Source organism: Cynocephalus volans, chromosome 18 (assembly GCF_027409185.1).
Source record: "Cynocephalus volans isolate mCynVol1 chromosome 18, mCynVol1.pri, whole genome shotgun sequence".
In the NCBI taxonomy this organism is placed as follows: domain Eukaryota; kingdom Metazoa; phylum Chordata; class Mammalia; order Dermoptera; family Cynocephalidae; genus Cynocephalus; species Cynocephalus volans.
Genome location: NC_084477.1, coordinates 15766825 through 15793761, shown reverse-complemented (window position 1 = coordinate 15793761; position 26937 = coordinate 15766825). Strand labels below are relative to the sequence as shown.

General features: G+C 44.1%; 1 protein-coding gene across 1 annotated transcript in view; it reads right to left on the bottom strand.

Annotated features, from left to right (window-relative positions):
• The window catches only part of PCNX2 (pecanex 2), a 237885-nt gene that overhangs the window by 122946 nt on the left and 88002 nt on the right, over positions 1-26937 (bottom strand). The window contains exons 16-19 of the mRNA XM_063082913.1: positions 18690-18799; positions 17455-17551; positions 5032-5124; positions 4158-4308 (exon numbers count right to left, since the gene is read on the bottom strand). Of these exons, the coding sequence (XP_062938983.1) occupies positions 4158-4308; positions 5032-5124; positions 17455-17551; positions 18690-18799 (451 nt within the window). The remainder of the gene's footprint in view (positions 1-4157; positions 4309-5031; positions 5125-17454; positions 17552-18689; positions 18800-26937) is intronic.

Genomic DNA, 26937 nt, shown 5'->3' with positions numbered 1-26937 from the left:
TATACTCATAAGCATTTTTTGAGTAAACAAGAAGTGAATCCCAGTAATGTACTTATCCTTTGTCTCTATCTCTTTCAACTCCATAGAAACCCACTTTTATGGCAAAAGGACAGTCATCAAATCAGATCACTTCAATTTTCCTTGAATCCTAGTTCCTTTGGAAAGTTCTTAGATAAAACAAATTTCCAAATAGATCCAACATTTTACTCCTTTACACCAGGAGTCGGTCGATGAAGTGATTTTTCTGGAATCATCATCATAATTCACTGAATCAGATTTGTGTTATCTTCCAAAAATACAGTGCTCCTTTAACATTTGCTCGAAAGTTCTATATCTGACTAATACGGTGCTTTCCGTAGTGCTATCTCCTCTGTCATGTTCAGCATGATTCATTTAGACTGGTGGAAAATATGGCAATTTTAAAAAATTTTTTATTTTATTTTCAGGGGGTAAGATGATGGTTGGTTGGTACAGGGTCTGAACCCTTGACCTTGCAAATAGTTTTTTTTTTAAAAGCAACTTCACGTGTGTACGTTAATGTGACTCAGTTATGTCTATGTGACCACGATGATACATTGGGCTGCTGAACTGTGCTATAAGTGATAGAATTTTATTCTCTGAGCTGAAATATTGGTGAAAGGACACACTGCGGTTAGGATGGGATAAGGTTTATTTTAGATAAATTAGTCTCAAAGGTAAAGGACTGAATTGACTAACAAAAGTTGCAATTTATAGTCTTCAACTTCAGTGAACTACTTAGACCCAGGTTATCATAGTCTGAATTTTCTATCGAAATTAATTTGGTATCTCTGTGTTCTACCATGTAGAAGTATACAGCCGAAGGGTGTGGAAAGGACAGCAGGCTGAAGGGAAGAATGTGCATCCTGTTTAGAGTTTGCTCCGTGGATACACAGGGGCAATATTTAAATTAAATGCTGTTCAGCGCACAAGCCTGTGGGCCTATGTCTACAGCACAATGAGCTCAGAGGACCAGGAGGTGCAGGAGGACGTGGACCTCAGCCTCCGTCAGACACTAGCAGTTGCAGGCGGTGACTGCTATGGTTGGGGGCTCGGGGAACAGGGGGGAGGCCAGGGGAGGCCTTCTGGAGGGACTGATTTTAAGCAGAGACCTGGTGTTCACCTGGTGACACTGGACAAACAGCATCCCAAGTAAAGGAAATGGCAGGAGAGGAGAGAGAGAGAGAGTGTGGTGTGTTTGAGAAACCCCGAGAATGCCCAGAATTTACCGTGGCGAGTCTGTTTCAAACCAGGGCTGGAGCCTTGTGGTGTTGGCATTAGAGCATGGCACGTTAGACTTTACAGGACCCACCGTAGCCAGAGACACGTGGCTCTTCTGGGTAAGAGTGAGTCAAAACCAGCCCGCGAGCCCCATTTGGAGCGTGCACCCTCTGCCCACCTGCACTGGGGGCAGCAGGGGCAGCAGGAGGAGCCGGGCTGGACGTGAGTGAGATGACCAGAGTTCCAGTCACTCGCTGGCCACAAAATCAGTGCGACCCAAGTCACACCCTTGGACATCTCTAGGCTTCAGTTTCTGCCTGGATGAAACAGTGGGGCAGGGTTCTACAAACTCCAAGACAGGCACAGCTCATACGCCTCGTCTCCTCGCCAGTTCCAGTCGATTAGCACTGTCTGCCGCAGGCCCAGTTCTGGGACTCTGCTCTCGGGTAGTGATGTCTGCCAGGGACCCTGGTGTCCCGGGGGTGTGTGTGCTACACACACACTGCACACCTGCTGGCCTTGCCCTGCCATCTCTGCACTCCCAGTGACAGCTGCCGGGGGAAAGAAGATGTGAGCGGAGCTTTCACACGAGAAGTCGTGCAACCGTGTGTGTTTTGTTGCTAGTGGAAGAAATAAAGAGTGAAATCCCAAAGAGGCAGAGAGTCAGGACACGGCTGGTACCAGATGGGTGGTTCTGTTTACATCACGTCACACCATCATAGGTTACATTTCATGTATCGGGATTTTCCTTCCAACACACACAGTTTTGAAATGGAATCAGTTTTTCATTACATGCCTAGTTTGTCAAGCATGTGACCCCTGGTGAGACTTCAGGCCGCAAATAAACAGCAAACACAGGCAAGCGATAACGTCACTCAGCCTCTGCTTGAGCCCGGGCGAGCACACATGTCCCGACCCCTCCCCAGGGACCGCAGAGCCAGGCCTCAGCCCTCCGGGGGAGTCAGACCCACACACCCACTGTACGTGTTCCTGAATCTCATACTAAGAAGGACATGCAAGCTTAAAATAGCTGAATGATTCTAATTTAAACTGGACTCTATTAGATTTACGGGAGAAAAGAACCACACTTAAAAACAAAATCCTGAGTTGTTCACTGCCCATACGTATCCTTCAGTGTTGAATTCCAGTCTGAATCTGTCCCGTTTTCCTTTCCTTCAATTTGACAGGTTCTTTCCTCACCTCAATGCTTTTAAATATTTGGTTATAAATAAAGGTACAGGCACAGGTATAGGTCAGGGTCTAGGTCAAGGTACAGACATGGGCGTAAGTACAGGTGAAGGTACAGATATAGGTGTTGTGATGGTGCAGGTGAAGACTAGGTCTAGTTCTAGGTACAGTTTAGATGATATAGATACACAGTTCCCCAAGTTAAAGCTTCTTACCTCAAATCTCCTTCAAATACCTACCAATGATATAAAAATAATGACCCCAAAATACTCCACTCACTTCATCAAAACTTAGTCTTTCTAAAGGTTTAAAAAAGAACAGGAAATGTGACCTTAATGCTGCAGAAGTTCTGTAGAAACCAGCCTTTTTCATCAGGCCCCTCTGTGTATCCACAGGCAGGCAAACTGTTGGGGTAGGGACCTTTCTCTACAAGGGGACCACAAAATACATGAAGCATGATAAATGGAGTCCACCTTCTTTCAGATTTGTAATACAGACACTCACTTGCATTTAAGTAGTATGCAAATTGTACGGAACGTTAAAAACTGTATCATGCAGCTTGATCCTGAGGCTAGCCCCTCATTTGTAGGTGTGAAGAGGCTGTCTCCGTGGGAAGAGAAGATGAGCTACAAAGCCCTGTGCTGGGGCAAGCCCAGGAGGCCACATCCTTCCACGTAACAAGCTACCGTCTTCCACCCTTGGCTGTTTCTAATTAAGTCAGCTCTTGAACAAACCTGGAGATGTTTCTTGAAGAAACATTCTCTGTGTTTCAGACAGCATCTCCAGTGACTTTTGCACCTTCTTTAAAGGTATTCCCCTTTTCCTTTTACCACACAAACCTGCTGAAGTTTCTGACGATAGACCTGGCTGAGTCCAGAACGTTCTTTGAAGCCAGCAAACCTTGGTGCCCCTCACATACCTTTGTGCCTGGACATGACACAGCTGGGTAACTCACTTCACCACTGGGAAGTCACACAGGGCTACACGTCTGTGCAGAATGAGCAGCATTAGACAGCTGGTTACCATCTGTGCCCTATAACTCAGATGTGTCTGAAAATGGGGTAACTCGGTCCTTCTGCTGTCTATTCCAGCACAGAGCACGACATTGCAGAGCAAGGGGAGTCCTTGCAGAGAAATCCTTAAGAGATCTCTCGTCTAGAAGAAATCTATTTCTATCTAAAACTGTGAAACTGTCATGAGTGCCAGGCTATTACACGACGGTGGCCAGAGACAACCTCGGAACTGCTAAATCAGTCAGGTATACACAGGTGTCGACCTAGGCGAGCAAAGCCACAGGTTAGAGGGAGTTCAAGGGCTCAGGGGTCCTGCAGCTGACTGTCCTGTCTCTGCTCCATCCTGCTGTTTTGTAAAGGATGGTAGAGTGGCCAAGTGATGTATTTCTTAGTCCACGGTCACTTATAAGCACGTAAGCTGAAACAGTATAATCTGCACGTCCGAGTGATATGAATTAATTTTTCCACAATACCAATAACCTATTAATAGGTTAACAAAACATACTTCCAACTCATCCCACTTCAACTTTCTTGTTCCAGTGGACTAGAAAATCTGGGGATTTTCTACGGTACATGCTACCTTTTTTTTTTCTTATTGCGGCAAAGTATACACCAGGTGTCCTCTGCACGGGCACACTCCGGCACCAAGGACGGCCACGCTGCTCTGGCTCAACACGTGCCCACCGTGCCTTCTGGAGCGAGGCGTCTGTCACTAACCTCTCAGTTCGCGCTGCCCATGCTCTCTGTTTCTGAGGACGGGGTGTGACATCCACAGCCAGGGGTGGTGCTTGCGCAGCTGAGGGAGCAGGTAGTGAGCCACTGTGCCCACGGTGCCCGCCAGGGCAAACAGCACGGTGCTGAGCACGGGCTGCGGGACAAGCGAGACCCGTTACTCCAGCGCGGGCGGGGGCCCCGGCCAACACCTGCCACCAGCGTCCCTACCCCGTCTCCTCCAAGAGGACACACAGCCCCACCAAACCGTGCATTCCCCACACCAGGAGCCTGATCGATCGGGAGGGTCCTGCCTTTGGAACGCGCCATTTCAGCTTCCCCTTTAGGAGAGGTGGGGAGGAGCACATTTAGCTGATGAGGGGCTTTTCCTCCTTGAAAGTGGAGCTCATCCATGCACAGTATTTCTGCACAGACACAGCAACTGTCTGTACGAGCCGTGAGCCAGGACTGCCACCTGGGCCTCTCCACTTGACAGTCACATGGCAGTGATCTTTTAGGTTCCGTGACCTCCGTCGCACTCTTGTGCCTAACACCACCCTTCTCTGCTCATGGTAGTGTGCCACTGGCCATCCCGTCACCACTGGCTGTCCTTACAGGGGACCCACAAGATGTGCCCTCGCTTTTGCCAACCCCACAGCTCCCCAGATGTGGAAAACAATGGAACCAGATTTATGGTGGGGACAGACCCCACCCTGAGTATAGCTCTTTGTGGCACGTGAACATGTCCCTTGTACCTCCCAACTGGCCTTTTGTTTTTTCCCTCTGGCTCAGCTACCTTGTCATGCCCTGTGGCTCCACAGCAGCTCTGTCACCAAGGGGGGAAGGAGGTGGGAAGGGTACAGGTTGAGCGGATACCTACTCGAAGTGACAGGAAGACCGTGCTGGCACTGACTGCAAAAGACAGGACAGCAACCACCGAGCAGACGAGGAGATCCGATTTTAAGATGTCCTTCTGGAAAGAGAAAAGCAACTTTGAAGCATGCTCTGTTGCTCTCGACAGTTCTGTGAAACCAGGTAAATCAGACCACAGGACGTGGATCCTGGACACACTGCCCTGCCGGCCCATCACGTGCCTGACGTATCCCCACGGGCAACTGCTGGATGGGCCGTTCACCAGCTCCTGGTTGGAGAATTTCAGGAAGACTGAGGCAGAGGGGGCGGAGGGAAAGGAAACGCACCCAGTGAGGCTCTTTTCCACAGACACAGGTGGAAAACAGGATGCCCAGAGAGCTCCCCCAGAAGACCTTGACTTCTTAAGGTCTGATGTAGGAGGGCAAAGTGCTGGTCATCTCCATGTGGCCTTACGGTGGCTTGGATTCTAACACACCAACAGCCTGGGTACACCGAACAGAAGCCTTTCCCACGCTCTTTACTGCCTTAGACCCGACCAGATTTTACATTTTAATTCACCAGTCAGATAGAGTAAAGGCTACATCCAAATTATTTAATGATATGTGCTGTATGTACATGCATTACATGCAGATAGTGAAATGTCCAGGAACTTGCTAATAATTTTTCACTACAGAAAACCACGGTGTGAGCAGGGGCTTGGGAAAAAAGCAACATCAGACCCAAGAATGCTCATAATGCAAATGTGGGGAACGGCCTGTGACTCATGTGGGGCACAATGTCGCTGACGGGTAGGTCTGAGAGGGACACGGGGACCTCTTTTTTTCTTTCTACAGGGCGGATTCAGTGCAGCACACAACCACGGATCATTTTAAGGTGTCGCACTGTTACCTGAAAATCCTGAAACCATCAATACATTTATATCTCTCTTTCCCATACTGCATAGGAATTACGCCTCTTAAATAATTGTTTTGAACATAATCTGCCAGAAAATCATACAGAAGATATACTTCTGTCTCCCTCTACCTACGCCCCCCCCCCAATTTTTTTCTTTTCTTGTTTTTCACATTCAAATGTGGAGTTTCTTGCAAGTCACGCCACTGGCTTGCTGACAGTATTAACATCTAAAGTGAGATGGGAAATCAGTCCCATTGTTGAAACACTGGACACGGCTTGGTTAGAGAAATTAAAAACACGGTGAGCAGAGACACTCTCCACACGGACTTACCAATCTCCTGCTAAAGTTGTTCTGAATTTTCTCCCAAAAGTTTACAAGTCACACACAAGTACCGGAGAGGTGAGGGATCAAATAGTGACAAAGCCGGGATCCTAGAGTTAGTCTTAGGGGAAGTCACCGGTCTCAACCTATAAAATCTTGTCATCAGAGGTTTTCAGCAAAAATTTACTAGTAGCAGTGGCCAAAGTTCAGGTGTTGCCTTTCATTCCAAACACGTACAAAGACCAGGCCCTCCCAGAGGAACATTCTGTCAACGCTGTCTTTAGGCTGCAGAGATATGTTCATTTATTTCCATATTTTTCACGGATGTGGTTTTATGTCATATAAAAATTACTGAGTTTATCCAAAAGGAAGAAAAACATTTTCAGAAATATTCTAATTTAAAATTGTCACCTTTAATGGACCAGTTATCTCTGTCTAAAGTGAAAACAGTGGGTCACCAGTGTGGCTGCCAGGGTGGGGTGGGGGTGGGGAGAGTGGCATTTCTAAGTTTCTTAAAGCAGGACGAAAATGACCTCAAATTATTGTTAATTTTTTTTCACAGTTGGATGATAGATAGAAATTCCACTGTGATTTCTGTCCGTGTCATGAGTGTCTCCTATTAAGCCATTACACAGCCTTTCTCTATTTACTAAAATGTTTTTTTCCACCCATTTCTTTTCTGTATAATAGTTATTAAGCAGTTTTATTGAGATGTAATGGACATGCAAAAAAAACCCCTCCACATATATTTAAAGTGTACAACTTGAAGAATTCTGACATATCTATCCCCATGAAATCGTCACCATAATTAAGATCATTAGCATATCCATCATGCCTCAGTTTCCTCTCCTGCCTAATCGATCCCTCCCTAAAGTCTCTCCTCATGGAACCACTGATCTGCTCCATCACCATAGCTCTTCATTTTCTACAGTGTTATATGCATGGATTCATAGGATATGTACTCTTTTTTTTTTTTTTTGGTCTGGCTTCTTTCGCTGAGTGTGATTATTCTGAGATCCATCCATGTTGCTGTCTGTATCAATAGTTCATTCTTTTTCCTTGCTGAGTAGTATTCCTTTGTATGGACATACCACCGTGTGTTTATCTGTTCACCTGTGCATAGACATTTAAGTTTGCTCTCAGCTCTTGGTTATTATAGATCAAGCTGCTACACATAGTCATGGACGTGTCTCTGGACATGTGCTTTCTTTTCTCTTATGTAAACACCTAGGAGTAGAACGGCTGGGTTATGTGGTAGGTTTTTAGGCTTAACTTTTAAAGAAACTGCCAAGCTGTTTTCCAAGGCACGTGTGACCATTTTACGTTCTCAACAGCAGTGTGTGTGAGCTCCGGCTGCTTCAATCAGTCCTGTCAACAGTCTTTTTAGTTTAATCATATGAGTGGTTGTGTAATCCAGTGGTCCTCAACTGAGGGCAATTTTGCCTCCCAGGACATTTGGCAATGTCTGGAGATGTTTGTGGTTGTTACAATTTGTGGAGGAGGAGAAGTGATGTTGCATCTGGTGGGTGGAGCTCAGGGGTGCAGCTGAATATCCAACAATGCACAGAACAGTCCCCCCAACGAAATACTGTCAGGCTCATCTACAGTGGTGAGGGTGAGAAACCTGGGTGGGCTGGTATCCAACTGTGGCTTTAATTACCTTTTCCAATGGCTAATGATGCTATCTTTTCATGCACTTATTTTAAAAATACCCTTTGCCATAGCATCAAAATATGAAACACTTAGGGATAAATTTGAAAAAAAAAAAGTGCAAGACCTGTACATTGAAAACTACAAATCATTGCTGAGAGAAGAAACTAAAGGAATAAATGGAGAGGTACACTGTGTTCCTGGATTTGAAGATTCAATATTGTTAAGAAGTCAATTCTCACAAAACTGACTGACAGATTGAATATGATCCTAATCAAAATCCTAGCAGGATTTTTTATTCTTTTAGAAATTGACAAGCTAATTCAAAAATACATATGAAAATTTAATGGACCTAGAATAACTAAAACAACTTTGAAAAAGGAAAACAAAGGGGCATACAATAACGGGTTTCAGAGTTTATTACAAAGCAACAGTAACCACGATATTAATGGTGTTGGTACAAAACACACATCTATACCGACGGAAAAGACTAGAGTCCAGAAATACGCCAACAAAGATCCTGTCAATTGCTTTTCAACAAAAGTGCAAAAGTCAAATGACAAATCCCATGAATGAAGGAAAGGATGATCTTTCCAACAAATGGTGCCAGAACAATTGGATAGCCATCTGCAAAAAATGAAACAACAAAGAACACCTTGACACTTACGTCACATCGCATACAGAAACTAACTCAACATGCGTCATAAACCTAACAGTCTATCAAACTGCTCAGAGAAAACAGAAAAGGACGTCTTAGTGACCTTGGATTTGGCAAAGGTTTCTTAAACAGGACACTAAAAGCTTGACTTGTAAAAGAAAAAAATAACAATAAGTTGGACATCATAAAAATGCAAAACTTTTGCTCTTCAAAAGACACAAGAAAAAAAAGACAAGCCAAAGACTAGGAAAAAATATGTGCAAAACATGTATCCAACAGAGGACTTTTACCTATAATATGCACAGAAAAGTTACAGCTCAATATTAAAAAGTCAAACGACTCCCTCTTAACCCCATCCGCAGCTGCATGTGGGCAAAAGTTTTGAACAGACACTTCACCAAGGGACAAACACAGATGACAGATAGTAATTACCGAGCTCTCTGCTCTTGACGCGCATTAACGAAACTAGACCTCTCTCCTAATGCTGGTGAAAGCACCATCAGCAAAATAAAAGGAAAGGGGCTTCCTCTTCCTTACAGCCAACAAAAAACAGATATTATTCTGCTCCAAAAATTTTATTCTTGGAAAAAAACTTTTTTTGGTGGGGACGTAGATTGGTACAGCTATTATGGAAAACATCATGGAGGTTCCTAAAGAAATTAAAAATACGATTACCATATGACCCAGCAATCCCTCTTCTGGGCATATACCCAAAGGAAATGAAATCCCACCTCGTAAAAGTATCTGCACTGCCATGTTCAGTACCGCATTATTCACAATAGCCAAGACATGGAAACAACCCAATTGTCAACAGAATGGACAAAGAAGTTTTGATGTATATAAACGGAATCATTCAGCCTTAACAAAGAACGTCATCCTGCCACCACATGGGTGATCTGGACATGATGCTAACTCAAATGAGCCAGACACAGAAGGACAAATACTGCACAATCTCACTTAGATGTGGGATCTAAAAAAAAAAAAAAAAGTGAAGGGTATAGAGATGGAGAATAAAACCGTGGTTACCAGGGGTGTGCAGGTGGAGCAGGGGAGCGGGGAGACGTAGGTTAGAGGTTACAAAGCAGCAGATACGCACGATGAGCAAGTGTGGAGATTTAATGTAAAGCATGAAGACCACAGTTAATAAAATCGCACTGTGTTTGAGATTTCTGCTAAATGAGGAGATTTTAGGGGCTCTCACCACAAAACAAACTCACCAAAATGAGTAACTACATGAGATGACAGATATGTTCATTTGCTTCAACAAAGTAACCATTTTTCTCTCTATACCAATCCCATACTGCTATGCTGTACACTTTAAATGTACACAATAGAATATATTTTAAAAAGTTGACATAATATTTTAAGACACCTGGACCTGAGATTGTTGCACTGTCCTGTGAAAGCAGCCTCGAACACTCTAAAAAGTTTGTAATTTTGATTGGATTTCTTGCTAAATACCTTTTTGTCCATTTAAATGTATATCAGCATACATCTCTGCTTTGAGAAGGTATAAATATGTGTGAGCTCTTGCAAGTGTGTTTTGTTTTACTCTTAGTCTTAGTTTTGTTGTGCAGAAAGAGAATTCCTGGTACTGCCCTCTTCCTTCACATGCTAGAAGGTTAAAAAAATCTGCAACTCAATATTAAGTTCCTATTTAAACAAGAGTTAGAATTTGTCTCCTTTTGATACGAAAATGAGTACTAAACGGGATGTGCTATAAGATTGAAGAAAAATGCAAATTTAGGTCTCTGCAATTCTTATTATTAGTTAATATTATCATTATGGAATAACATAATAACATTGCAGCACTCTAAAACAGAGGAGAAAGAAAATAATCCATAACCATTATATCCCGACACTAAAAATATTAGTATTTCTGTGTTTTCTGTGTATATTTTATACATGTCTAATCTTAGTGTGCATATAATTTTCTACCTTTTCAAAAGTACTTTCTTTTGTAAGCATTATACATATATATATGCATACACACACAAGTGTGTGTGTATCTATGTATGAGTACATTATTACATAGACTTACTAATATAATTAATGGCTAAATAATGTTCCATCTTGTGACACCATATACATAGGTGTGTACATGCACACACACACACACACACAGTGCCATGGTGGTCACCCAAAACATTAATTTAGTGATGAAATTTAATGAGCCGTAATTAGTGAAAACATTCCCTGACCATTAGCATTAGGTTGCCTTCCATTTTTTACCATGATAAATTGTGCAGAAATCACTATCTTTGTGCACCTAAATCTTTTTTATATTTTGAAATAATTCCCTAGAAAAACTCTAACAAATAGATTTACTCCACACAGGTTATACACATTTTATGATCCCTGATAAATTATGCTTTTTCAGATGATTGTAATAATTTACACAAATGCAAACGATGCCTAAGAGATCCCATGTTGCCACAATTGTCACTATCATTAATTTTTCCTGTACTAATTGAGTGGATAAAAAACTGCTATCATCTTAATTTGCATTTCTTTATGTACAAGAAGGGTAAATACATTTCATACATTTACTTACTAGATATTTTGGTCCTAAATGAAACATATATAATTTCCAATGACTTCAGTTTGGGGTTCAGATATATGTATTTTTTATATATATTCGTGTGTGTGTGTGTGTGTGTGTGTATACACAATTTGCTTACAGAGTTTTAAAAATCAAATTGTAAAAGTTGTTGGTATAAGGAACACATTTAACTTTGTCAAATTTGCAACAAATATTTAACCAAATTATTTAAATTTAATTGACCTTTTTTACATATAGAAATTTAACATTTCTATATACTTAAATCTAACTCTGCATGTGTATATATTATTTATTTTATGAATTCTGAGCCTGTAAAATTATCGCCTGTCTAGAATTTGAATATTTGATTGTATTTCCTACCCTTTTTGAAAATTCATTTTACATTTTTTTTAAATGTATACAGAAAAGTGCAAGGAATCTAACATTTCCGGCCCCCTAGAAGCTCCTCATTAAAACCCTTCTCTCCCGCCTTGGAGGTGGCTCTCAGCTATCCTGACACGGGTGGAAATCATCTTCTTGCTGATCTAAAAAAACTATTTCATTATGCAGGAATGTAATTGTAAGCTGTTTAGTTTAGTTTCGCCTGTTTTTACTCAATAGATGGCCCCATCCTGTATGCATGCTTTTGGGTCACGCCTCCTTTGCTCAACATGATGTGGTAAAGATCCCACGCTGCTGCACGTGGCTGCAGTAAGCTCTTTCCCGTGCTACACACTACTCATTCTGCTGTTGGCAGAACCTCCTGAGGCTTCTTATCCAGCAGTGCTATTATGAGCAATCTCCTATGAGCACGGCTGCAGTGCACTCATCTAATACCAAACTGTTTTCCAGAGTGCATGCATGAATTTACACTCCCAGCGGCGGTGCACAAGAGTTCCCTTGCTCTGCACTTTGCCCACACTTACTATTGTGAGAACTTTTCGATTTTTGTCAGTCTGGTAGGCTCACAATGGTAAGCCAGTGTGGTTTCAAATTGAAATTTCCTGATTATTAATGAGGCTGCCCATAAATTTTTGGCCACTTACATTTCCTCCTTTGCTAAGAGTATGTACAAGTCTTCAGCCCATTTTCAATATCGGGTTGTTTTTTTTAAAAATCAATTTATTTCATCTAGACACTAGAGCTTTATCAGCTATACTGATTTTAAAAATTGTCTCCCACTCTGTGGCTTTTTTTTTTTTTTTTTTTAGGTCTCTTTTGTGTATAATTTAAGATGATAAGTCAAAGGTCATCATTTTAATGAATTTTAATGAATTAAACTTCTTGTTGCTGTTTAAAAAAAATTCTTTTCTATCTTGATATCATGAAGGTGGTTTCCTTTATTATGACTCTAAGTGCTTTCAGGTTTTGTTTTCTCATCTTCAGGTTTATAATTCACTTGGAATTGACTTTTAAGTATAGTGTTCAATTTTATTGTGCTACTTATAAGTAACTTCTATTTTGTATCCTTCCGTATGAGGTTGGAAGCTACATGCTCTGTTTCTAATCCTTTAGTAGTTGAGCTGAACATTCTAACACATGAACTTAACTTATTGCCAACAGTCTGAAGTTAATCAGTATTTTTTTTCTTCTCCTGGACATCACTAGGAACTTTGAAGACTTGGAGTCCATTTCTCCTCCCTTCCAAACTTGTATGTTATCATAACCACGTATTTTAATTCTACCTTACATTTTTTAAGTCAACTTTACACTCTTATTATGATTTGATGCAGTTAATATTTGTTTAGATTTACCAATGTACCTGCCACTTTCTTTGATCTTTGTTTATTCTTGCATATCAGATCTTCTATCCAAGATCACATTCTGTTGAAAAATATCCTCCAGAATTACAAATAGTATTTTTTTTGTACAATTAGTATTTTTATTTTGTACAGTTAATATTTTTATTTTGCCCTCATCCTTGAAAGATATTTTCAGTGGGTATAGAATTCTAGCTTGACAGTTACTTTCTTTACAAAATATTAAATGTGTCAATCAACTGTCTTCTGGCTTCCATGACTGCTTTGATGAGGGAGCTTTCAGTCTGTCGTCTGTTTGAATGTAATCTGTTCATTTTATTTAACTGCTTTAGGATGGTCTGTGTCCTTATGCACTGCAGTTTCAGTATGGTGTTGACTGGTGTGGATTCCTTCTTTAATTTACCATGGAATTCTTGAATCTCTAGATCAGCATCTTTCATTGATTCCAGTAAATTCTCAGACGTTATCTCCTAAAATATTGATTATGCAGCAGTCTCCCTCTTTCCAAGAATCCTGATTAGACACATTAGATCTTCTATATCCATCAAGTCTCTTCATCTCTCTCTCATATGTCCTCATTTTTTGTCCATCAGTGTTGCGTTCTGCATATTTTCTTCTTTCTTTACCTTCCAGTTCACTAATTCTCTCTTCAGAGGTGTCTAATCTCCCATGTATGTGTGTTCTTGACTTCAGTTACTTCCTTTGTTTTTTTGTTTGTTTGAGAAGTTCTATCTGACTCTCTTTCAAACATGCTGAAATCATTTTAAATATTTCTTAGCATCTATAAATTTTAGAGCTTTCCTTTTACTTCTTTAAACATAGTTGTTTTAAAAACCTGTCTGATACTTCCAGTTTCTGAAGTATTTGCAGACCTGTTTCTGTTGGTTCCTTGCTTCCTTGTGTGCTTTAAAAATGTTTATGGTAAGCTGCTCATTTTCTTTATAAAATTAGTTTTGAGAACAACACTTGGAGGCCCAGCATGAGGGAATCCTCTAGAGAGAATGCACACTGGCTTCTGTCATGAGGTATTTCCAGTTGAGAGCCACTTAAAACTACATTCGCAAATCGAGGGGTTTGGTGCCATCCAGTTGCTTGACCTTGTGCTACGAATCCATGAAGGTCACAGCCCCTCAAGATGCTCTTGCTGTCATTTCGCTCAACACTGGGGCAGGTCTGCCTGCATGCCCCTGGCACTGAGGACCACGGTGCTGACTTCTGTGACTCGTCCTCCCCCTGCGAGTGTGGCCCTCTAGGGCCCCAGCATGATGGTCAATGCTCTGGCATCAGACACCCAACCCTGACCAGCCTGGGCTTTAATTCTGCTCTCCACTGTTTGGGGGTTGAAGACCAGGGTGCAAGGTCACAGGTTGGGCACACACCCTTGGGGCAAAAGAAGCTTTCTGTCCTGCTTCCTCCAGGCTCCCCTGTGCACTCAGATTTTTGCCTGGTAATTCCCTATTATTTGTCAGTTTGGGGTTACATTTAAGGAGGATTTTTTTTTTTTTTTGTATTTCATTCAGGCTTTTTAGCTTTTATTGACAGAGACTTTGGTTGTGACCACTGAGCCTACCATAATACCAGAAATGGAAATGTCCAATTTGATTTCTCCTTCTTCCCCACCCTCCTTTTCTTTCTGAAACTCTTTAATCCCTCTCTGATTTACATTAGTATCTGGTGAGAAATTAGCACGTAAAATTCTTTGTTCTCTCCCACTGCTAAACAATTACTTCAACACCCGTGCATCAAGGAATCAGTTCTTGGTCATGATGTTTAGTTTTCATATGGCATTTTATAAATCTCAGCCTTCCTATCCAAAATCAGGTTATGTCTGTTTATCACCACTTATTCAGAACTTCATTTGCATTTTAATAGACTGCCATAGTTTTCTTTATTTGTGACACTACGTGTTAAAATCATTCCCATTATCAATTCATATATTTTTATTCCATTTTAAGTTGGATCATGTTTTGATTATTTTTTTAAGGTTATTTCTGGTATGTTAGAATGCACTTGCTTTTCTAAACTTTCTTTTCTCTGGTGGTATTTATGAATCCTCTTATTAATCGTAGCTGATTTTAATTTTTTCTGCCTATGGTATATGTATGCAATAACATAATCTACATTTTCTTTCTTTCAGGCCTTGCACTGGCCAAAACTTCTAAAACAATGTTCAATAGTATTAATGTTATGCTTTCTATTTTAATGGTAAGTCCATGCGTATTTAACCAATAAATACGATTAGCTCTCAGTGTAATGAATGTGTTAAAATCACTGTGACGTTTTATGTACCACTTCATGCTCCAACCCCCGAAAAAAGCTGAAGAAGCCTTGGTCCAACACTTCATACCAAGCAGCACTGGACCCGAAAATTCTAGATGTTAAACGACTAATGTTTTAGAAGAAGCAGTTTCAATTCTATACATAAAAATTATGTAGTTAAAAAAATTTTTTTTTGGTCTCTAATAAGTGAAGAAAATAGGTACAATGAAGGTATCAAATCTAAACTTGATGCAGAGTGTCAAAAATGATGAACAGGAGTGAGGGTAAAAACTGAAACGCTGTACTAATAAGGCATGTGAAAAAAGATTCACTGTGCAACTATAAGGGGAAGGTTCACATCTCTATTAACTACTGAATTTTGGTAATAAACTGTGTGTGCCCAGCTTATCTTGCTCATATGGAAATGGAAGAATCCGTTGGTATACCTCTGTCTAGACTGATCTTGCCTGAAGTGCAGTCTGTGGATCTCCCGGGTGGACATTCCTGGTTAAATTCTTGTTAAAATGCAGATTCTCAGGCCCCTTCACAGGCAAAGTGAATCAGAATGGGGGAGTGTGGGCTGGAAGCCTAAGATTTAGTGGGGCTCCCTAAGGGCTCCTCATACAAACTAAAATTTAGGAAAAGAAAGAGAAAATAAGAGGAGCAGAGAGGGTGGTGGGGAAAATAAAATCCGAGATGAGGAGGGGGATTTTATACCACACACACTATGGCACAAAAGGTATCATCCATCAAGCTGTAAAAGCTGAATCTGATATTCCCATTAAAATATGATAATTGGACCAGAGATTTTCAGAGAAATGAACCACACGTCGTATTAAACCACCTAACAAGCATTTCAAAGGTATGAAAACCAAGTAAGGCAACACCTAACCCATCCCACCTAATTATACTAATGAAATGCTCTCAGCATCTACTGGGCAAATTTCTTGTTGAATGTCTTTGTAATTCATACGTTATTTTTAACTGCAATAAATCAGAGAGTGGACAATGACATTCATTAGTCACGACATCAGGGACTATTTGGAGGGCATGGCTTTTCCTCACATCCACAGGGGGACTTTGGGGGTAGGCTTCGGTCCACCCTCTGGCCTTTACAGAAACTGATCTGGAAAGCTCAGTTCGATCTCCCCGTAAGTTCTCCTGGTACAGATATTAAGGGTCAGGTTGTAGATGTTATGTTTGAATGTCAAATGACTTTTCCTTTTTTAGCTGCAATCTCATCAGCCCCAGCAGCTTTACCTGGAATCCTGCTTTCAAAATCCTGCTTTATCTGGTATCTCTGCTTTTTAAATTTCCGAATCTTATTCATATTAAGTCATTTGTCCTTTGATTCCCCTCTGGTGACAAAAAAGCCTCAATGCTTTGGCTTGAATTGTGACCACACTCAAAGGCACACAGAACTGAGTACGAATCTTTTAACTGTGACCATGTTGGCCAGACTGCGATTCAACTCCTCTGAATTCACCAGAACGCTCTGAGCCCCTCCATGCGCCAAGCATCAGCGCCGTGGCTACAGTCCTGGCCGGAGGAACTTGCCACCAACAGACACTGGCTGCTTTTCCTTCTATCTCTCATTCCTAAAAAAACACAGGAAAGCATGAGTCAAGGACATCAGACTGCTCCACGCTCTATACTCAAATGCACGAGAGCTGACATAGTCAGCGAGCGTTGCTTTTCAAAGCGTTATTGAATGATGATGCCAAACAGGCCACATCTGCTCAGAGGATGTTTGAAACTGCATCATTGTTTTACAGCCTTAGGAGGCTCTTGCTCCTTCCTCCTTATCTTCCTTTCTTTTCCCCTCACGGGCTCCAACCAGCTTGGTTCCTCCCTTCTCTGCCACCCCAGCTACAAGTCTAAAGCCCAACGCTTGAGCGAGGGCTGTGCATACGTCAGCCTTGCACCAAAGACCCAGGACAGACGGCCCTGAGCTCAGCGCAAGGCTGAAGCCGCAAATGTGCAGAAAGCCGTGTGTGGAGTGTGTCAGGAGTGCAGTTGGCTGATGCTGATTTGATTTGATGCTGAAGCTTTCGTGTGTGCAGAGCCCACGCGCTGTTGGGTGCCAGCAACGGGCAGAATTGACTGCATGAGGTTCATGGGAATATCCCAGCAAATGCCCACATACAGGGGACCAGCCGTGCACCTGTGCATGTGGCATGGCACCCTCCTTCTAGAAAGGTTCGCACTTGCCAGGCAGCTGGCCACCCAGCGTGCCAGGCACCTCTCCCTGCACTTGTCTCTCTCACGTCCCACTGAGAGCCGAGGCTCTCCCACGTCACGTTGAGCAGGGCCCTCCCACACATTACACGGTGCAGGTGTCTCACCACCGAATCTTTCATCTTCTCGGAGAGAGGGTCTGCAGCCGACTCTTCCAGATCCTCACGTAAAAATTTAGGAAACCATTTACATTGAATCAAGGACCTGAAAGTGAGAGAAGACACAGGTTTAACTTTTTAAAAAACTGCATGTGCCTTTGACAGTGTATGAGGTCAACGACTGCACCTTAGACCTCACGCTCAAGCGTGATAGAAGCAAGCACTGTCGCCTTTAGAAAGCTCATAATGAAAAGAGGTGCACGTTCAAGTCATCACGAAGATAACGTTCTAATTTTTAAATCTCACCCCAAGGAAGGCAGTCAAGCACCTCTGGGGTATCAGCGACCGACTGCCAGCAGCAGGGAACTGTCTTTCTCTGCCAGCCACTAGGGCTTCGTCCTCACCAAAAACGACAGCAGAAGTCCAAATTCCAGTAAAACACTTGACACTAGAAACTGTGCAGACCGTGTTTAACCTTTTCCTCCATTTTTTCATGCCTTCACCTTTGTGCACATAATAGCCCAAAATTATGGTGTCTCTGGTCCCCGAACAGTTATAGTTTTAGTCCTAAGTCAAAATGCTCTGTAAGTTCAGACAAATGATAGGAGATGCTACTATCAATATCTCAAACTCACTTTGGCAACCCATGAAGGATTTCCAGTCCAAAATCACATATTTACCAAAGATTTAAGAGACACGATTAAATGAAGATTGAAATGTGCACTTTCAAGTGGCTGAGGATTATATCAAATATCTTTTAAAGCTTTGACACAAACCTCATTTTACACCTGGAGGGCACTAGCCGTTCAGAGAACAAAAAGCAGCTAAGTGAAAGGAAAGTCTTTTGGAGGGACCGGTCTAGTCTCCACATGTTGACAGCCTGAATAGAGGCAGAGAGGCTCCAGAATGGATCTGGAGAGGGCACCTGCTGAGGCAGTCGCTTCCTACACAGTGTCCCCAAGGGAAAGTCACACCAGGTTTTGGTGACATATGCCAGGTGCACCTGCCACTGTGTGTTTTACTCCACGAACACAGGACTGAAGGTGAAATGCTGCTGGAATTTGACCCCTAATTTTCCTTACTTTCTGGTCCTCTGTCCAGATTTCTGCCACCATCGTCCAGCGGGTGACCAGCTAGTCTAATGTCCAGAGTCAACCACAATGAGTTGGGAACAGTTGTCTCCCTGCTTCAGCGGGGGGCAAGGCTGTGGGGACCGTGCCCACAGCGTGGCGTGGCTTACTCACAGCAGCACAGAGGGGTCACTGGTCTGCCGGCTCAAGTGGTAGGACAGCGCGACCAAGAGGCCACAGAAGGCTGAGAACAGTGCCGGGATGTGCTGCATACTCCACGGTTCCTAAGGAAAAGACACCAGACAGCCAAGTCACACTCCAGCGGGCCCGAGAATCTCAGGATCTCCCTCTATCAAACACGCAGGTGCATCCCCAGAGTCGAGCCAAATGGTCACTGTGTCCTGTGACCAGTCCTGCCAGTGGACATACCAGCTTCGGGTGGGCACACCCAACACTTGCCTGTCCATGTGTAAACACTGATCTTGACAAGGGAGGGGTTTCAAACTAATTATACCTCTTTATGAAAATATATTCTACTTAATCTTTCCTGAAATCAAGCTTACGATTTTCATAAAATGTTAGATGAAATACGTGTCACTTCTTCTGAATTCAATACTCAACAATAGTGAGAACTGTATTTCTTAGTGTTTATTGATCGATGGTTTAAAACATATGAGTGGTGTAAAAACAACATGAAGACATCAAACAGACTAGCGGGCTGAAATGAAACTTGGTAAAGATCAAAGACGGTCCTCCTGAAAAATAATTCAAAATGAAAAGAGCAAGATATTTTAGGTTTAATATGATAAAGGCACAGATGCCAGTAATCAACACGGTGTACCCGGCGTGGCAGAGCAGAACTTGGGAAATACGTGTCACCACCTTCGGCAGCGTGGTGGCCTGGGATTCTACATTTATTCCACATGCACCTGCCGTTCCCACAGCACAAACATGGCTTTCGCATACGATGAAGAAACGTCTATATATTTAGCCTTTTCAATCACCGTCAGCAGAATCGCTGATGCCTCCTGAAAGCTGAATTTAGACAAGGGCTTAAATATTTTTCTCTCCAGATTTGTTTTATTTGAGAAGGATGAGTGGTTTGTTGTGCTTGAGATCAAAACGACAAATGAATGAGGCGAGCGTGCCATGACAGTCACAACTGCTAGGACACGTGGGAAGCCAGACGTTACCCGGCATGGGGCGAGTGACGTTATTTTCGCATGCTTTGTTCTCCTAGAAACAAGAACGCTTTTCCCTCATCTCCCACACCATGCAGGCCTAGGAGCCGAGAGGGCAGCCTCTACCAGGTGAGGTCAAGGTGGCGGAGCCATGGAGCCACGTGGCCACTGTCAGGAAGCAAGACCGCCTGGCTCCATGACACCCCCACACAGCTGGCCTCCGCCCAGTGATGCCAAGTGAGCCTCTCAGATCAGCTCCCCAAGCGTCTGGCACAGTGACCTTTCCAGTGTCCTCAGGACCCATGGCTACATTCATTACTGCTCTGACTCTGTGCAGATGTCTGCCTCACCGATTTTGCTGAAAAGTTCCAGTCCAGTGACAAAAGCGTTCTCTGCTGGCCTCGTCTACCTCCAGAGTTTCCTTCAGCACCGTCCTCCCTTCTTGCGTCCAAAAAAGAGGTGACATTCTTCCCTCCCAAGACTGACCCTCCCCTCGCACCTCCCCTGATTCCACAGACACCCCTGTTTGGAAGAAAGTCAGCCTCTCTGGTCATCGCTTCTCTCTGTCCTGCCTATAGAAATGCTTAAGTGGCCGACATCTTTAAAAGACAATAAGCCACCCCCCACCAGCCTCAGTTACCCTCCCAGACTATGGACTGTCTCAGTCCCTTCAGGCTGTTGTAACGGAATGTCATGGACTGGGTGTCTCAGAACAACAGAAATTTGTTTCTCACAGTTCTGGAGGCTGCAAGTCCAAGATCAAGGTGCAGAAAGATTCGGCGTCTGGTGAGGACCTGCTTCCTGGTTCTCAGGTGAAACCTTCTCACTGCGGCCTCACATGGTAGAAGAGGTGAGAGGGCTCTCCTGGGCCCCTTTCATACGGGCACTATCCCACTCACGTGGTCCCCTCCCTCGTGACCTACCCACCCCCTCACACCATCGCAGTGGGGCTAGGTCTCAACAAAGGGATTCTGGGAGGACAATTCAGTCCACAGCATGCACTGTCCTCTTGTCCGCGTGTCACTCCGTCATCAGCCAGCGACTTGTTAGCCGCCGTCAGGTGGGGCATCTCCTGTGCTAGAGCCCGTCTTCACAGCATGAGCTTACAGCTGGGCCGACTTGGATTTGAATCTGGAGCTGGCCACGAGCTGGGTGACCTCGACTGAGTTACTCACCATCTCTGAGCACTGGATTAGTTTCCTCTTCCTCAAGAAGGGAAGATAATAGCTACTTAAGAGCTGCTGCCAGGGTGCTTTTCTGTACCCAGGGTCATTTTTTGAAGCTTCTTGACACAGGAGGAGTCAATGCAGTCCCCACTTGCTGACTGGCACCCAGTGCTCTGAGCTGGAAGCCTGGCGGAGAGCTGGAGAGCCGTCTCGCCCCCTCCATCCCCACAGTCAGCTGACCGTTGCATGTCACCAATGCACCTGCTTGTCTCCTCTCCGATCTGTCCCTTCCTTCCACTGACTCCTACCCAGATACGGCCTTCCCGTCCTGTTCCAGCACCACTGTGAACGCTTCACAGCAGAGAACCGCACTCCAGCCTGCGCACTCCCCAGACCCCACAATCTGTCCTCCACATAGCGACAGCATGGTCCTCCCCTCCTCAAAAGCCAACCTGATTGCATCACTGCCTTTCACTCAGTACTTTTCAATGACTCCTCATTGCCTTCCGAGAAAATCCACTACATAAATCCAACTTTTCAGCCTCGTTCCTCATGTTTGGGATATGCATAGTGACAAAACCATATGACAAGATGCTTCCTGCCCCGCTGCCTCTGCACACATGGTTCCATCTGCACAGAGGGCTCGTCCACCCTGGCTCATCCGCTCCCCTCTGCCAGTGAACTCCTATGCATGCCTCAGTGCCCGGTGCAGGAGGGTCCCCCTGCTCCACACTGCCTCCCCAGCCTGTCATGCAGAAAGTCCCCCTCCCCTCCGTGCATCACAATCACCTTTGAACAGCTCTAGGGTAGCATTTAAGATGTCTCACTCATTTTTCGTGAGCAGGCTGGGCCCTGCCCCTCGTCTGACAGCCCCTGGCCGCAGGAGTCATACATACGCATCAGCTAGTCACAAGGACAGAGTAGGTCTTGGGTGTGTTTTCACTGACTCAACAGAGCAAACAGTCTTTCATTGAGTTTAGCATGAAAACAACCTGCGATGGGACTTGTTAGCACTAAGGCTAAGGCCACTGGAAACTCTGTCCCCATTAGAAAGGACATTCTGCTGCAACCCACTGGCACCATGCCCTGTAAGATGAAACCTGCATGCCACCCTGACCAGCTGCTCCTGCATCGGGTCCTCACCATGGGGTGCGCCCCCACCCCTGCACCTCAGGCACCCTCCCCAAGTCCCACGGGTCACCCACATGACCCTGGGTCTCTCTAGCCCCTGCACCAACACAGCACATCGATGCATCTGTGCAAGAAGGATGGCAAGGTATCCATTTCCATAATGGCCTGCGTGGATGTGCATTTTCAGCCAGAAAAGAAGGTAGAGGAAGGAGCAGCTGACAACGACTGTGGACCAGACAGTGAGAAGCCTTGGAAACAATGACATTATCAGAGAAGGGGCGGTCCCCTGGCCTTGCCTCTCATCCTTCCTTCAAACAGCACCCCCAGAAATGGAGATGTTACTCTGAAACTCGAGTTCTACTCTTTCGTAGGAGTCCAGGGAAATCAAGCATTCATTGCCCCGAAGGTGTGGCAGCCACCTGGAAGCACACCGTGAGTGGGACGGGCAAGGGTCCGGAAAAGAAAGGATGCATGAGTAACGACACTCAGGTGGGACCACAGAGGTGGCCCCAATGTGCTCGGGACCAGGTGGCCACAGCAGGACGCACGCCTCCAGTGCTGAGGGATTGGCATTTAAGTGGGGCCCCGCAGAGAAGAATCACACAAGAACGTGGTCCTCTCCTCCAGGGGCTTCTGGGAACATGGCTGCACGGGACGCCACTCCCTGACCTGTCCACCCGCCTGTCCCTCTTCTTCCATTTCATATGTGGTTGTTGCAAACATAAACACGAAAAGCCAAAGAGAAAAGCCCCCCTAACTTCTACGTCCTTCCCTGGGTCCCTCTGCACTTGCCAATGCCGTGTACTGAATGCACAAGTCTGTGAAAGCACAGGCTTCCCTCGCACAGGCAGCCCATAAAAATGCACACGTGGGAGGAAATCGCTATGAGAAGGGTGTAGTAACCACAACCACGGAAATAAGTCCCACTGCATGGAACAGAGAAAAGGTCGAGGGGACAAGTGTCACCAGAAGGTGACTCCAGGGGCAGCCCTTGCTGGGACACATGGTGCTGGGGACGTCCCTAACTGCTCCTCGGAGGCTCAGCTGTGAAACAGTGCCAAGGACCTTTCTGAAAGTATTGCTGCAACAGCTTAGTGAGATTTGGAATGTCCTGGCACCCTGCAAAGCAGCATGTCAACGTCAGCTTTTTATTGACTGGAAAGAACCCATGGTGATGGTCTTTGCAGACAATAAATTAAATCCAGACTCTAAATATATTTACATAATTAAGTTGACCCACTTTTATTCACCCAGTACCCCTTACCTAATTTTTCTCTCATTTGCTCTCTACTTCTCTATTTAATTAAACTTCTTCAATGCAAATGCCAAAGGACAGCCACACCACACTCGCTCGTACTGAGGGACCCTCCCTGCTAAAATAGAACCGACTGCAACAGCACCTGGTAGAAAAGGGTGTGGGAGGTAAAAATATCAAATCAGAAACAATGAAGCCAGGGACGAGTCATGTCGTGCCCTGTCCTTCCACCTGCCAGCATCTGTCTCAGTCTGTGAGCATCTCTCTGTGTGGTGATTTAATTAACGCCTGATCCCAGGTACTCAGCTATCTTAGGCCAGTGTAGTCTCAACACCTCGTGCAGGCCACGAAGGCGTTTAATAAATATAAATGGAACCATTGCACTGGACTCAAGCACCTGCTACATCCTTAATCTATAATGCAGGCCTGAGAAGGGAAACGGCAGGGGTGATTTTATTTCAGCACCTACAGGCGCACAGAGGCTGGTCTTTTGCAGTGCAGAACGGTAGTCAGAAGCTATGCAATCCCAACTCTGTTCACTGACTGCACTAAAACACTGGACGAGTGGTTAAGCCTCAGTTTCCTTATCTAAAACAATTTAATAGTGCTCACCCCACAGGCTTGTGGTAAATCTTATGTAATCAGCTGTGTGTAAAACATTAGTACAGCAGCTGGTATAAAATGCTCAATAAACATTTGTTGTTACTATATGATTTACTAAGCTCCATGAGGGGACGGAAGCCTGCAGTAGAATCACATTTCCTGAAAAAATGACAATTGACATTAAGCATGGTCCTTGTCTAAGATGACAAACAGAAGAACAGTGATTTTTGCAGACTGCCTTAATCCCTCCAGTTCTATGCTACGGATAGAAAATAAGGAAACAGAAAGTCTCCTAGAAAATGTGAATGTGACCTTGACTAGGTAAGTTATTATTATCTCAGGCTGCACAATCTGAACTGACAAATCTTATTGGGGGTAAGTTTCATTGATCATTTGAAGCCATTATGCCCCCTCCTGGTGTGTGTCCTACATTAGCAAACGTCTGTATTTCTTCTCCCATACCTGTGATTTCCTTTAGGCATAACTGATAGCTCCAGGATAATATACACATACAGATAACACACACACACATACTGTGTGCACGTGTCTATGTGTATGTGCGTGTGTGCATACACACAAGTGCAGAGTGCCAACATTCAAAACCATGGCTATTATTTTTATATGTTTTATTTCATTATTTTTATATATTTTATTTTATAATTTTATTTTATTGTTGTTGAAAGAGACCTCATAGCTGAGCTGGTCTCATCTCCTCTCAAGTTACTCCTCAAGCAAGAAGACAGGATGGATGGAAGAGATTTGCCCCAGGGGGGTTTGCAGCCCCTAGCCCAGTGCTCCGTGCCTGACCACCTTCAACGTGTGCACAGCTGACTGTGCAGAATATGTACGTATCTCACCACTTTAAGAGAAAGGATTGGTATGTCCTGGATAACCATTGTATCTCAGAAGTTCCCAGCTTTATGGGCAGCTTTGTCCAGTTATTCATTGACTCATCCATCCACGTGACAGTGTTTGGACATCTATTCAGGTGCCTGTCTATCTCGGTGTGTGGTTGTTGTAACAAGGGAGCACGATGGCCCTAAGGATGAAGGGATTGACTTTATGTGGCAGTGATCAGGGCAGCTTCGTGGAGCACTAGGTACTGGAGCTGGGAAATAAGAGGCAACTAGGAATGGGCCCGGGGAGAGCACACCCCAGGTCGCAGAAGGGTGCGTGCTTCCCTGGCCACCGAACTTTCTCTCAAGCACATGCCTGGATCTGCTGCAGGATGGAAACGGTCTCCTCCTGAAGGCAGGACTCATAAAACATGTAGGAAGATTATGGGAATAGACAAAGGGATGGGAAAGAGTTAAACACACCTAAGGAAAATCACCTTTATTTTTTATTGCCCATCGTTTGCTCCACTGGGAAGAGAGGCAGCTGACTGCCACCGACTCTGAAGACCAAATGACAGAAAACACGCTTCAGCATCGGCAATGGAATGTGAACGTAATTTAAGAAAAAAGTTCCTGACATTGATGATATAATACTAAAGTCACAGTTATGAGAATGCTAACATTTCCTCTGCCCAGATTACTTAAAAAGGGGACAGATATCTACACTGCAGAGTCGAGATAAAATCCTGCCAGAAAGAGAAAGAAAAGAAGCTTGCTGAAGGCTTTTCCTCTCATGTTTTTATTGCACAGGGACATAGCAAAGTTATCCTTCGGTATCTGTGGGGGATGCTTTCAGGACCCCCCACAGATACCAAAATCAGCAGGTGCTCAAGTCACTGTCATAAAGCGGCGTACTGTTTGTGCACAACCTATGCACATCATCCCGTCTGCTTTAAGTCATCTCTAGAGTGCTCCCGACACCTAATACAAGGTCTGCACATCGCTTCACGCACGTGGAGTTGACACGGTACTCGGCTAGCGGCAAATTCAAGTTTTACTTTTCAGAACTTTGTGAAATTTTCTTTTCCCCAAATATGTTCAATCTGTGGTTGGTTGAATCCACGAATGCAGAACCCATAGATACGAAGGGCTGACAGTACTGTTTTAACATCTCCACAATTTACTACACACACACACACACACACACACACCTAAATAAACAAATGGAGTCTAAGAAGGGACTGCTCAGAATCCTTTCCCAGAAATCAGATTTGTGAGGAGGGCATCACAAGATAAACCACCCTTGCCCCATTTCTGTATCCCTCTCTCCTTAATCCTGGTTACTCTCCAGGCGGTTCGGTTGTTAATCACCCCCAACGCCACCCCTGGGACCTGGGCTGTGTCTCCCCCATGAGGGATCCACGAAAGGAAGGCGAGCAGCGAGACGCTGGGGGTGGGGTGTCTACAGCATCAGAAGCATCGAGGAACCGAATATGTTGAGGAGTTGAGCTTGTCGAGTCAGACATATGGTAAGAAAAGAAAAAGAAAGAAATGCATTGGAGGATGTTTTTATTTTGATTTTTATTTGGAGGCAGAGAAGAAAACACTGACATTTGAGGGAGGAGAGACCATTGGCCTGAAGACGGGTGTGGAAGGAGCTGCTCAGGTGTGCTGGGCCCTGCACCTGCTGTGAGCTCAGTGCTCAGACGGCTTCGTCCCTTCCGAGAGCAGCAGAACGCAGAGAGGTGCGACTGGTATTTCCAGTGGCGTGTTAAAAATACTGCAAACTTTTATATTTAGAACATGTATTATTACTCTTGAGTTTAATTTTATTTTATACATGTTCTTTATTTATTAAACTTATATGCACAGGAAGATGTGGGGGGAAGATAAGGTTTTAGATGATTACCCACAGATAATGAAGCGTCTATCATGTGACAGTTTGCTCCAAAATTAACATCTCTAACTGCTTTGAGATGCGTCTCATGGGCCCCTAAATTGGGGACAATGTGGATTGATAAGGGCTGGTTTCATAAAACTCCCACAGGCTTTGAAATATTTTTATGAGGTAGAAATAAGATGGCCTGAGAGTCCTACAATTCTGTGGGAGATTTCATATACATTTGGGAATTAGTCTGATAAGAATACATAGAGCAGTTCAGCTTTGTACAAAAGCATACTCCAAAGACCGTCCTGGGTTCAGCATTTTTTTTCCTTAGACATTTTAGACATCTCTTATGATGGACTTTA